General features: G+C 63.8%; 1 protein-coding gene across 17 annotated transcripts in view; it reads left to right on the top strand.

The window, feature by feature from the left end:
• Window positions 1-325: 325 nt before the first annotated feature.
• Window positions 326-12169, top strand: part of IGSF9B (immunoglobulin superfamily member 9B) — a 45201-nt gene continuing 33357 nt past the window's right edge. For 8 of the 17 annotated variants that reach the window (XR_004981563.2, XR_008508778.1, XR_004981564.2 and 5 more), the window contains exons 1-4: window positions 4884-5154; window positions 8074-8271; window positions 9854-10000; window positions 11417-11568. Coding sequence is in view for 8 of the 17 variants with exons in the window: in XM_036397296.2 (XP_036253189.2) it covers window positions 4884-5154; window positions 8074-8271; window positions 9854-10000; window positions 11417-11568 (768 nt within the window). In the remaining 9 variants the exon portion in view is untranslated. Of the gene's footprint in view, window positions 542-2700; window positions 2776-4883; window positions 5155-8073; window positions 8272-9853; window positions 10001-11416; window positions 11569-12169 lie in introns of those variants that run through there. The other 9 variants (XM_036397300.2, XM_036397299.2, XM_036397297.2 and 6 more) reach the window with 5 other exon arrangements.

Here is a 12169-nt window from a genome sequence, read left to right as displayed (position 1 = left end):
GGGGAGGTGGCACCGAGCCGGTTCGGGGGCCCGTGCGGGCGCGGGTCGCGGCGGGTGTCCGTGCGGGGAGGTGACCGTCCGGCGGAGGTGACCGCGCCGCTCCCGGCAGTGCGCATGATACTGCGGCGCAGGGGCCCCGTGCGCGCCAACCCACCTTGAACCGGCCCGGGCCGCGGCGGCGGCCAATCACCGCCCACTCCGCCGGGGCGCGGCCAATGGGCGGCGGGCGGGGGCGGTGCCGAGCCGCTAAAGGGCGCAGGCTAGGCTGCACCGCGCGGCGGAGCGCAGGTGCGGCGCGGCGCGGGGATGGGCGCGGGCATGGGCGCAGCGGCGGGCGGCCGGCCCTGAGCCGCCCCTCCGGCCCCGCCAGCCCCGCCGAGCCCTGCCCGGCCACGGCCAGCCCGGCCCGGCCCCGCCCCGCCCCGGCCGGGCCGCCCGGCGGGCGGAAGATGCTGCGCACCGGGGGCCGGTAGTACTATGATTTGGTATGTGGCCGCTTTGGTAGCAAGTGTGCTCGGCGCCCGCGGGCTGCCCGTCCAAGGTGAGTGCGGCCGCGGGGTGTTTTCCGCTGGGGTGAGCCCGGGAGGGCCGCGCCGGGGTTTGCGGGGCGGCGGCGGGGCCGCCTTTGCGTGTCCTCCCCCCCTTCTCCCGGTGTACCGGATGCGGCGGGGGGGATGCGCATGGACCGGGAGGGATGCGCGCACCGGGGGGGGCATCACGTCCCGGGGAGAGGGTACCGGGAAAGGGCTGGGGAGGAGGGTAGGAGGGGGAACTGCGGCTGCGAAGGGGGTTTGCGGGGTTCGCGTCTTCCCCGCTGCCGGTGCGGGGACCGAGCGCTTCCCGCTGCGGCGGGGCGCTGGCGATTCCTTCATCCCCCGCTGCCGGGGGGAGCCGGGAGCGCCCGGCGCATCCTCCCTCCGCAGGCTCTCGGCGGGGCTGGCCGTGACCTCCCCGAGGGCAGCGGCTGCAGCTGGGGAAGTTCGGGAAGCCGCGCTGCCGGTGCGGCGGAGCCTCTGCCCAGGGCTTGGAAATTCCCTTTGGGAGAAGGCGAGCGGGTGCGGGTCCTGGCGGGGAGGGAGCACGGCCGGCTGAGTGTCCCCGTTGATCAGGGATGGGCAAGCTTTTCTCCGCATTCGGATTTTCTTCTCTCATCCTGAGGAAGCGCCTGCGGCAGCTCCGGGGGGTGCGGGCAGCGTTTGCCCTTCCCTGCAAGGGTAGCCCGGCTGGGCAAGGAGAAATGCAGGAGGGATTCGTCGCCTTCCCCTGCAGCGCCCCGGCTGCGGGTTGGGGGGTGACTTTGCTCCCACCCCCCCGCCCAGGAGAGGCTGCCCTCCTTCTCCCCCCACTGCAGGCTGGCTGCTGTGCTGTGGTAAACTGAGGCACAGGGTTGTCCAAGGTCAGGACGGAGACGGCGGCAAGGAATAACCCTGATTTTCCTGCTCTAGCTTCTTTCCCTTCAGCTGCCAGCCCCCTCCCACCCCTCCGAGCCATCCCTGCAGGTACAGGGGAGCTCCCTGCCGCTGGTGCAGCACCCTCCCCCATCTCTGCCGCTGGTTCCTCGCGGGGCACACGGTTTTCCCTGCGTCCCGGTGGTCCTTTCCCGGGATGAGACCCTGGAGCCGTGCCCTGGGTGTCACCCACCCTGCCCATGGGGATGCGGTGGCTGCCGGCAGCAAGGGATTGCCTGGCTGGGAGCCACCACCACTCCCCTCCCCGTGCTGAGGGGGACGCTGCCTCGGGGGGCACGGGTGGGCTGGGAGGGGGCACCTGCCGGGTGCTGCAGCCCCCCCAGTTCACAGCGCTCCCTGAGCCCACTGGGTCACATCTCGTCCCTTGTCCTCCTCGCCTGGCAGGCGGCTCCTGGAGGCAGGGGGTGTGTGTCAGGACAGGGCTGTCCTTTTGGGGGGGTTCACGATGGGGCTGCCCCATTTGGGGGTACGTAGCCCCTCTCACCGAGCCGTGGCCGGCAGCTGCCAGCCTGAACTGCGTGCTGCAGTGTGGCGAGGCAGTGTTTGCAGCAGCTGCTTGTACAGGGATGCTCCGCCGGGGAGAGGAGCCGAGCAGCGCGTTCGGCACCTGGGAACTTGGAAATACCCTGGAGCCGCGGGGATGGAGCTCCGGAACTGGTGCCGGGGGGGAGTGGGTGCCGGGAAGCCCCAGCACGGGGGTGCTGTGCGTGTGGAGCAGCGTGTACGTGATGAATGAGCGTGCCGTGAGTAATGCGGGGGTGGCTGCCGGGGGAGGGGGTGCTGCGGGCCAGCGCGGCCCCCGCAGGGGCAGGGAGCCCACGGCACTCGCCCCAGCTGCTGCAGCCCTTTGGTCCCAGCACTGTCCCGTCCTCCTGGGGAGCTGTCACCCTGCATTGCTTGGGGACAGGAGGAGAGCCGGGGCTCACTGTGTACCGGTGCCCGCGCTGGGGCTTTTCCTCTTGCCATGGCCTTCCTCCCACACCACTTCCTCTTTGCCAGCGGTGCTGGCCCTGGGCAGCCTTCTTGCCTGGCTCTCCAAGGGCTTTCCAGGCGTTAATCGGCTCAGAGAGGGAAGGAGGGTGCGTTATCCCCTCTTATGGCATGGAGGAGGAGAGCCAGGACGTGACCGCGCCAGGAGTGGGTGTCAGAGGAAGGATCCGGCCTCCTGGCATTCCCAGCAGTGCCGTCACACCGAGGGGCTTTTCCTCCCTCTCCCACGAGCGTGACGCTGTGGCAGCACACACACAGTGCCTGGGGATGCTGGTGGATCGGGCAGGAGGGTTTGCAGAGCGAGGATTCGGCTCTGGTGAGGAGGCTCCCTGGGCACCGCGGCAGGCGACGCTCCTGGCGCTGACCTTGGCCGGTTGGAGGGGCTCGGGGTGGCAGTGCCAGCCCTCCATCCCCTGCTCACTCGCTGTGCACAGCTCTTGGGTTTTGCCTCTTTGGCCGTGGAGGAGTCTGGACCGGGAGCCGCTGGATTTGGCACGTGTGGCTTTGGCCCCGCTGTCTTCTGGCAAGGGGATGGTTTGGCACCGGGAACAGCCAAGGGCGTTGGCCGGGCTCCCATTTCCATCATTCCCTGGAGGTTTTCTGCTCCTCTGGACCTGTTGGATGGGAGCACGCGGGGCAGGGAGGGACGTGAGCGGCTCGATGGATGACTTGGCTTGCCGGCGGGTCTTTGTGGTGATGCTTTGCCGGCTCAGTTGCCTTTTGGCTTGGAAGATGCAGCTTTGCTGGTGATGGGTGAGCCCTGCAAGTTCCTCTCCAGAGCTGTGGCAGGGTGGCACAGCTCCCGTTCACCTCTGGTCCTCTGTCTTGGAGGTCATGCCTTCACGTGGATGAGAAGCCCTGCAGATGGGCCAGCAGTGGGTCCAACCCCGTGCCGTGCCGATGGAGGAGTGCTTCCCTCTCCCTTTCCCTGCAGGAGGAATCTCCCAGGCTGGGAGCCCTGAGCGACCAGCTGGCCTTTGGAAAAACAACTCGCTTCCTCCCGCTCCTCCGTGGAGAGGCTGGCGTTGGTGGGAGGGCTGCCTGAGCCAGGAACAGCGTGATTCAGGAGCTGCTGGCGGGCAGCTCGGAGCGCTGCCTGCATCCCAGTTTCCTGCTGGAGGGCTGTGAATGCATCGGGATGGTACCCGCTGCTCCACGGGGAGGGTGGTGCCAGCCTGCATGGGGGTACTGGGGTGATGTGGGGCTGGACTGGGGGCACAGCACCCTGGCAGTGCTCTCCAGCTGCCAGAGGTCTCTTCTGGGATGGGTTTGGTGCTCCAGCTCCCACCACAGCTGCTTGTTTGTCCCTGTGGTGCGTGGAGGGAGCTCACGGGGAGTGCACAGGTAGCTGCTGGTCGTTGCTGGGAGATGATGCCTCCCACGAGGCAGCTGCCAACACCCGATGCTCAACGCCGGGCTGGTGGTGATTGGAGGGAGGGGGCACAAGGGACCCCCAGGAAGGAGTAAGGTGACCTCAGGGAAATAATTTTCTTTCCTGCTCCATCTCCGTGCCTCTCAGAGCACCAACCTGTGCTCCCGTGTGCTCACTGAGCTGCTGCCTAGCCAGGCACATTCCCACCTGTGCCATTCCAGGGAGCAAGGACCCACTGTGGGGCTGCTGTGGGGCAGCATCCCATGCCTGCATTCCCCTTGGGATGCCAGGGCAGCTGCCTGCCTGCCTGCCTGAGGAGGGGGGTGATAGTCCCACAGGACACCCCTTGTGCCCAGGAATGGGGTTCTGAGTCCCCATCTCGCTGGGAATGGGGCACCAAGCCACCCCTCAGAGCTGCTAATCCTTCTCCTCCCTGGCCCCGTGTGACCTTGAGGCATGTCACTTGACCTGCGCATCGCCCTCCATCCATCTGGAAAATCGGGTTTAAAACGCAGGAATCGCACTGAAAGCCCAGATGCTGCTTTCCAGCTGGGGGAGGGGGTGAGGGCTGCGCTCCCAGCCCCAGGGCTTCCCCCACCAGGGGACAGGCGGGTGCTTTTGGGGGGCTCTGGATACCCCAAGATAGGGGCTGGGTTTGTAATGGGGGGTGCAACCCCTACTGGGATATTTAGGGGGCACAGAGGTGGGGGACAGGCAAACTCCCAGCACCCCACACCCTGCCAGGGTCCCTGCAGCACGTTGTCCCTGTCCCCCACCTGGGCTGCAGTCTCCCCCTGTCTTCATTTCATGGCGATGGCTGCCTGCTCTCCTTCCCTGCTGGCCTCCATATGCCATGCTGGTGGCCTTGTCCTCAGAGATCCCTGCCATATCCTGCCTCCACCGATGGGAGCGGGATGTGTCAGAGCACATCTCGTCTCGGCTCACCAGGGAGGAGAGGTCCACAGGCTCGGGCCCTTGTGCCTGCTCCCTCAGCCGTCCCCATGGGGGCTCTGGGGTGGGGATAGTGCCAGGGGTGTGGGGCAGCACTGGAAATGGATCGTGGTGCCTCTGTTAGCAGGCTGCAAGGTGATGGGGGGTCAGGACAGGATGCCCTCTCTGCCCTAGAGCATTGGTGTCCACTGTGCCAGGAGGGGAAGCTTTCCCAGGTGTTAATTCCTTTGGAAACCTCTCTGAAAGCACCTGCAGGAAGAGTCCTGCTTCAGCAAGCACAGCAGAGATTCTGGATGCCTTCAGCTTCACCGAATCCTGTGGCACCTTCCACCTGTGCCCTTGGGATCGGAGGAACTGCACGCCCAGATCCAGGTGAGGGTCTCCCCCTGCTTGGCATCGCCGTCCTGGGGAGCCCCGCGGTGGCACCGTCTCGGTGGCGGCAGCCTTCCCTCCTCTCCCTTTGGGATGCTGTTCAACTCCACCTCCGCATCTTGTATTCTTGCCTCCTGGCACGCGGCATGCTTTTATTTTTCCTGGATCTGCCTGGATGACGAAGCCTGTTGATTACTTGTTTTTCTTTACGAGGCATCCCCCAGCTTCACGTGAGCTCCTGCACCGAGGCGGATTTGGGGTTCGCCTCGGTGCTGCCGTTCCCTGATGTTGACCCTGTTTCCAAACCGCAGATTCAGCCTTGAAACCTCTCTGAACTTGGCTGGGAAAATCAAGTGGGTTTAAAAATACCCCGTCTATTTGTGCTCTGTTTCTTCTGGCGTCTGCGGGTTGTTTTCAAGCGTTTCCCTACAAATGTGGGGGTGAGAAAACACTTTGAATCGAGAGCTGCAGTCTCCATTGCTCGCTTTCTTCATGGTCTGGACTTGGAAGGAAAACTTGGTCAGGGTTGGGACCCCGCAGGGTTGGTGGGTTGGGAAGTTGAGGAGACCCCAAGAGGGTTTGTGAGACATCTCCCCATTGCCTTGCTGGTGCTCTGGAAGTGGGGACAGGAGGGCACAGGGCGGGTGGCAGCTGGGCAGAGCCGGGGGCCGGTTCCCCGCCGTGGCTGCCAGTCGGCCGTGCGCTGGGGAGGTGATGCTCAGCCGTGCGTGCAATTCCCCACCGGCCCCGCGATCAGACACCGGCGCTGTGAGCTGCCGGGGATGACCTATTTTCCTGCGCCCGGGCAGCCCTGGCCAGGCGTGGGTCCGGCGGAGCGGCTGGCTCGTCCTCTCCCCGGGGACGTCACCCACTGCTCTGCCAGGGAGCCAGCCAGGGGATCCTCATGTAGTGTGACTCCCTGGCGCCCGTCCCCAGGGTGTCTGGGTGGCCTCTTGGGCAGCGGGCTTGCTCCAGCTGGGCAAACATTGGCATTCCAGGCTCCAGTTGGTGGAGAGGTGCTGGGAACCAAGATTCCAGCTTGGTAGCCCAGGAGCTGGAGCGCTGGGGCAGGTGGGGGGCTTGGGAAAGGGGTTTGGGTGCTACCGCTTCCATCTTCTCCTGCTGGTGGGGAGAGGATGTCACTTTGAAGGTGATGGAAGTGCTGGGGACCTGCTCGCTCTGGCAAGGCGGCTGGGGAAGTGCGTCCTTGGATGCTCTTGAGCAGCATGTGACAGCTCTGTCCCCGATCGGCGCAGCAGGACCATGGACAGGGAGGGGGGCTCATCCAGCCCTGCAGCGCAGCCCCCCTCACCCTCTCGGATGGAGGGGTCAGGACGGGTTCTCACAGCTCAGTGCCGGGGTGGCAGGGGAGGGCTGGTACCGTCCCTGCTGACAGGGTGCGAACGGGAGCTCATCGGCGATGCAGCGCTAACGAGGGATGGAAAGGTGCAAGAGTGTTGTCGAGGCGGTGCAAAGCGTGTGCGGGGGTGTGCGTGCACACCGCACGTGTGTGCTCAGCCATTCCCCCCGCCCCGCTGGGGTCCGGGCGGATCCGTGGCCCTGCAGGACCCCCGAGCGGGGCCGGGTGCCTGCAGTGGGTGTGCGATGCAGCATCTGCTCCTTGCAGATGCCTCACAGCTCTGCACCCCCAGCCCGCTGCCACCAGCCAGCCCTCCCAGTTAAAGAGCCACCCGTGCCCGGTTTGCTGGTGGCGTGGGAGCTTGGTGACCTTCTGCAGGGACACACCTTGTGCGTGCCGTGTGCGAGCCGCGGCCGGCTCTGCCCGCTGCCCTTCCCGCGGGGACACTCGGCTGGTGGGCCCGTGGGGTGGCACATCACGGGCCTCTCGCCGGTACGCGCTTGTGCCAGAGCCAAAAATAGCCGGTGATGCTCGGTGATGCTCGGCTCCCGCGGCGGGAAGCGGTGATGTCACTCGCCGCCAATCACCGGCGGCCCCGAGGAGCAGCGCGGAGGAGTGGGAACGTGCTTCCCCGAGCATCCCTCCCCGAGCACCCCCCCGGAACAGCCAGCGGCCGCGTGTGCCAGGAAAACGGGGTCCTTTCCATGATGGGAAGGGCGATGTGGGTCTAAACCTAGTTTTGGGGACCCCCTGTTTGGCTTCCTCCCAGCCCTGGGTTTCCCTGTCTCTCCCTCTCTGAACGCCGTGCTGAGGATGCAGCTTTGCTGCTGCTGGCAGAGCGGGATGACGCCAGGCTGCAGCGAGCAGGGCGGCACAGCCGGGGTGGAGCAGCCTCGGAGCTGAGACCAAAGTCCCCTGTAATTAGCCAGCTGGGAGGAGCAGGGTGACAGACCCGACCCGCAGGTCGCAGACGGGTTTCAGGCTTGGGGCTCTCGGGGATGCCCGAGGACATGTGGGCTTGGCTGGGGCATGGTGGCTCCGGGGGCCCAGCCCACCCTGGCAGTGGCGGGAGAGCTGGGTCCGAGGGCTGGCACAGCAGAGCTGTGCCCAGGGGTCCGTGCATGCTCAGTCCTGCCCGCTGGAGGATGCAGGGGCACAAGCTAAAAGCAGCCTTTTCCCCGCCACAAGGATATAGGGTAGCCCGGATGGTGCTGCTATGTGGGGAGCAGTGCTAGGCATGCTCCGTGCTCTTCTACTGAGAGCAGGGGTCCCCAAAACCCCTGTGTGGTCACTGGGCATCACCCTTGCCCTGGTGCAGAGGTTGGGAAGCTGTCCTGGAACATTGGGGTGCTGATGGCCACTGTCCTGATTCCTGTGGTAGCTCAGGGGTGGCCTTGGAGCTGAGTGTAAGGGCTTCTGGGACCCTCTGTTGGTTTTGGGGCAAGGGTGAGCCATGAGCTGCCCTTGCTGGAGACAGGGGGCTGGGTATGGGCATCCTGGTTCGATGCTGGGCACCAGCAGTGGGATCAGCCACAGATTCTTCCTTCGCCCCCTCGCAGGTGCCCTCGGCTCGAGGGAGGAGCCCGAGTTCGTGACCGCTCGCGCTGGCGAGAGCGTGATCCTGGGATGCGACGTGATCCACCCGCTGACGGGACAGCCCCCTCCCTATGTCGTGGAGTGGTTCAAGTTCGGCGTCCCCATCCCCATCTTCATCAAGTTTGGGTTTTACCCTCCCCATGTGGACCCAGAGTATGCCGGTGAGTCCCGGGGGCGCAGGGGGACGAGGGGAGGGTGCCCGGTCCCGGCTGCAGCCCGGCCTGGGCCATGCAGCTCCGCTCCATCCGTTCCTCTGTCACAAACCACGCGGGCTCTGCCTCTCGTTGCTCGCTTTCCACCCAGTTGGTTTTAATTAAGCAGCAGCATTAGGAAGCCAGCTGGGCTGCGTGGGACGGGAGCAAGCGAGGCAGAGAAACCCAGGGTGATGCGTGGTGGCGGTGGCTGCTGCTGCTGCTGCTGCTGCACCTCAGAGCAGCTGTGAGCCCAGGGAGGGGTGCTGGGGGGACACTGGGGATGGAGCCAGGGCCACGTGCTGGGCGGAGGTGACAGGTTGGAGCCGCAGAACTCATGTGGCTGCTTGCCAATGTGCTGCCTGTGACACGTGGCCGGTGTCCTCTGGTGGGATCTGTGAGCTGGAAACCAGCCCTGAGAAGGTTGGTGTGGCAGGACAGACACATTGTGGTATCTCTTTCCCTGTCCTGGGAATCTTCCCTGGGTCTTAGGGGACTCTCTGCCCAAATTGCTCTCTAAGAAATGCAGCAGCAGGGAAGATGCACCAGCTGAGCCCTGCCAAACTCAGCTCAGCAATGAGCGATCCCACAGCCCGGTGGCCACTGCACCAGGGTGGAGCTTTAGGCTGCTCTGCTCCTGACCCAGTTTTTGGGGCTGGCACAGGGTCAGCTCAGGGCTGCCCTGCTTTCTGGGAGTCTCCCAGGCGGGGCAAAGCTCTGGGGCACGCCCCTGTGCCGGCTGTGCCGCCGCCAGCCCCCGGCTGGGAGCAGAAGGCCGGTGTCGCTGCGGGCAGACATTGCTCCAGGCACCTTGCCTGGCCCTGGCAGCTTGGCTCTGCTGTCCCCAGATGGGCGAGTGTGTCACTGGCCTGGCACCACTGACCTGGCGCCACTGGCTGGAACCACACTGTGGGGACCAGCCAGCCCCAAACCGGGACAGTGCCCACACAGGGATGGGGTGTCCCCTGTGGTGATGTTCTGGGGGGCTGCTCTGGGGCCAGGATGGGGGTGTCCCCTGCAACGGTGCTCTGGGGGCTGCTCTGGTGTGGGGATAGGATGTCCCCTGTGGCCGTGCTCTGGGGGCTGCACCAGTTTGGGATGGTTTGTTCCTTCAGTGATGTTCTGGGAGCTGCTCCAGTTTGGGATAGGGTTTCCCTTGCAGTGATGCTCTGGGGGCTGCAGCAGTTTGGGATGGGGTTTCCCCTGCAGTGATGCCCTGCAAGCTGCACCAGTTTGGGATGGTTTGTTCCCCACAGTGATGTTCTGGGAGCTGCTCCAGTTTGGGATGGTTTGTTCCCCACAGTGATGTTCTGGGAGCTGCTTCAGTTTGGGATAGGGTTTCCCTTGCAGTGAGGCTCTGGGGGCTGCAGCAGTTTGGGATGGGGTGTCCCCTTCAGTGATGCTCTGGGGGCTACAGCAGTTTGGGATGGGGTGTCCCCTGTAGTGATGCCCTGGGAGCTGCAGCAGTTTGGGATGGGGTTTCCCCTGCAGTGATGCTCCGGGGGCTGCTCTGGTGTTGGGGACACGGTGCCAACGCTGTGCTCTCCCACAGGCCGGGCCAGCCTGCACGACAAAGCCTCCCTGCGCATTGAGCAGGTGCGCTCTGAGGACCAGGGCTGGTACGAGTGCAAAGTGCTCATGCTGGACCAGCAGTACGACACCTTCCACAACGGCAGCTGGGTCCACCTCACGGTCAATGGTGAGCGGGGCGGGGGCTGCGGCATCCCTGCGGTGCCAAAATGGGATTTCTGGGGGATGCTGGATGGCTGGGGGATGCTGGGCCTCAATGGCATCTTCTGTGCCTGGCAGACACGCCAGCCTGAAGCCATCCAGGCTGGCTGATCCGGCCAGGGTGTGACTTCAAAAGGGACAAAGCTTTATTAGGGATTCCTCAGTTTAATTACACAGAGCTTGTTTAAAGGAGAGACATCAAGAACCGGGGCTGGGAATGAATCTCCTCTCAACAAACAGATCAGAAAATCAAATCTTTGTTTTCTTGAAATTCAGATTTACTCAAATTACTTTTTCATTTTATTAAGGCTGTATATTAAACTAATTAACAAATTGTCATTCTCTGCATCAGGAGAGAGATCTTTATTTTTAGCCCAGCAGCAGGGCTGTGCCTCTCCTGCTGCAGTGGGGTGGCTGGAGAGATGTGGCCACTGGCAGCTCCTCGCTGGTCTTGCCTTGACCTTGTGCAATTAATTTAACCTTTGGGGGGATAGCTGTGCTGTGGCACAGAGCAGAGCCACCTAATTGAGCCCAATTAGTGAGCAGGAGCTTTGCAAGCGGGGCTGTGCAGGCCACCAGCCCCATCCCTGCCTGCTGCCCTGCCTGCTGCTTCCTGCTTTCCCCCAGCCTGCTAATGAGCTCCGAGGGCTTGGGAAGGAGGGCAAGAGGAGGAGGAAGGAGGAGGATGGCGGTGCCTGGCTCACCTCTGCCACGTGCACAGATCCTGCAAACTGCCTGGAAAATGGCCCCAGATGCCCTGTCCCTCCCCTTGGCAAAATGGGCCAGTTTTGGGGCTTTATGCAGCACGGGGCGTGCAGGGGCTTAATAACAATATAATAACCATAATCCTCCCAGCCCGAGGAATTGCTTTCAGGGTGAGGGCTGTGGCTTTCCCCCAGAGCATTACAATGCTTAATTTTCTTAGGGGGAAAATAAAAATCATTTGGGGAGAAACAAAATATAATTCCTTTTCCTTTTTTTTTTTTTTTTTCTCCCAAGCAGATTAAATTGCCAACCTGTCTTCTTCTAAAGTGGGCTTTAACAACCGCGGGTAATTAGGGGCGGGCTGTAATCCTGCCAGCCTCTTTCATCAGGAAGGAGCCTTTCGATCTGCACTGCGGTGTTTTCCCATGTTTTGACAATAGCGAGTTAATGTGCAGCGGGGTGGGGGGAGGAGAGGGGACAGGGCTAGGGTGCGACGTGGCACCTCTTGGTCGCTGTCCCCAGGGACACCCCTGTCCGTGCAGCCTTTGTGGCGGTCGCAGCCCTGCCGTGGGGATGTGCAGGGCATCCCCTGTGTGCAGGCAGCAGCGTCCCCTCTGTCCCCGTGTGCCCCCAGCCCCGGAGAGGCCACGGGTGACGCGGTGGTGTGGTGTGTCCCCAGCTCCCCCCACGTTCACGGAGACCCCGCCGCAGTACGTAGAGGCGAAGGAGGGCAGCAGCGTCACCCTGACCTGCATGGCGTTCGGGAACCCCAAGCCCATCGTCACCTGGCTCCGAGAGGGAGACCTTTTGGGTGCCAATGGCAAGTACCAGGTAGGTGGGGGTGGGCTGCCGTGGGGGCTCCTGGGCTGGCAGCTGGCAGGGACAGTATTGACGGGACCACGGTGGCGGCGGCTCCGCTGAGCCTGGAGCCAGCCGTGCTTTCTCAGCACTTCTCCTTGGTGAGATGCCCATTTTCCCCCACCCCATCCCTGCTGAGCAGCAGCCTGTAACGCTGCCAGCCCTTGGGTGCAGGCTGGAGACCCTCTGAGTGCTTGGGACAGCCCTGCTCCTGCACCTGACCTGCTCCCTGCAGACCCAGCCCAGGGGCCAAGACCCTGGAGGTGGGGTGGGGGCTGCAGCCTGGGGTAGTGTCCCCCCTGGCAGGGCTGGGGCAGGGCAGGATTGAGCAGGGAGGATTTCCCCTCCTCCCCTCCCCTTCAGGACCCTTTTTGCATCCCAGAGGCTCCCAGGCAGAGATTCCCCCCTGAGCTGTAATTGGTAAATCAGGCATTGGAATCAGCGCAGGCACTAATGAGAGTAATTAGGAATCATTTGTTACTAATTGAAATAGAAGGATGAGGCAGAATGAGGTGGGGGGGGAAGCCTGGCTGGGAGGCCTCCCCTGTGCATGGGGGTGCTGCTACCCCAAAAG

This window comes from Molothrus ater, chromosome 22 (assembly GCF_012460135.2).
Source record: "Molothrus ater isolate BHLD 08-10-18 breed brown headed cowbird chromosome 22, BPBGC_Mater_1.1, whole genome shotgun sequence".
NCBI lineage: Eukaryota > Metazoa > Chordata > Aves > Passeriformes > Icteridae > Molothrus > Molothrus ater.
Note: the sequence above shows the minus strand (reverse complement) of the source record. Positions and strands in the feature narration are given on the sequence as shown.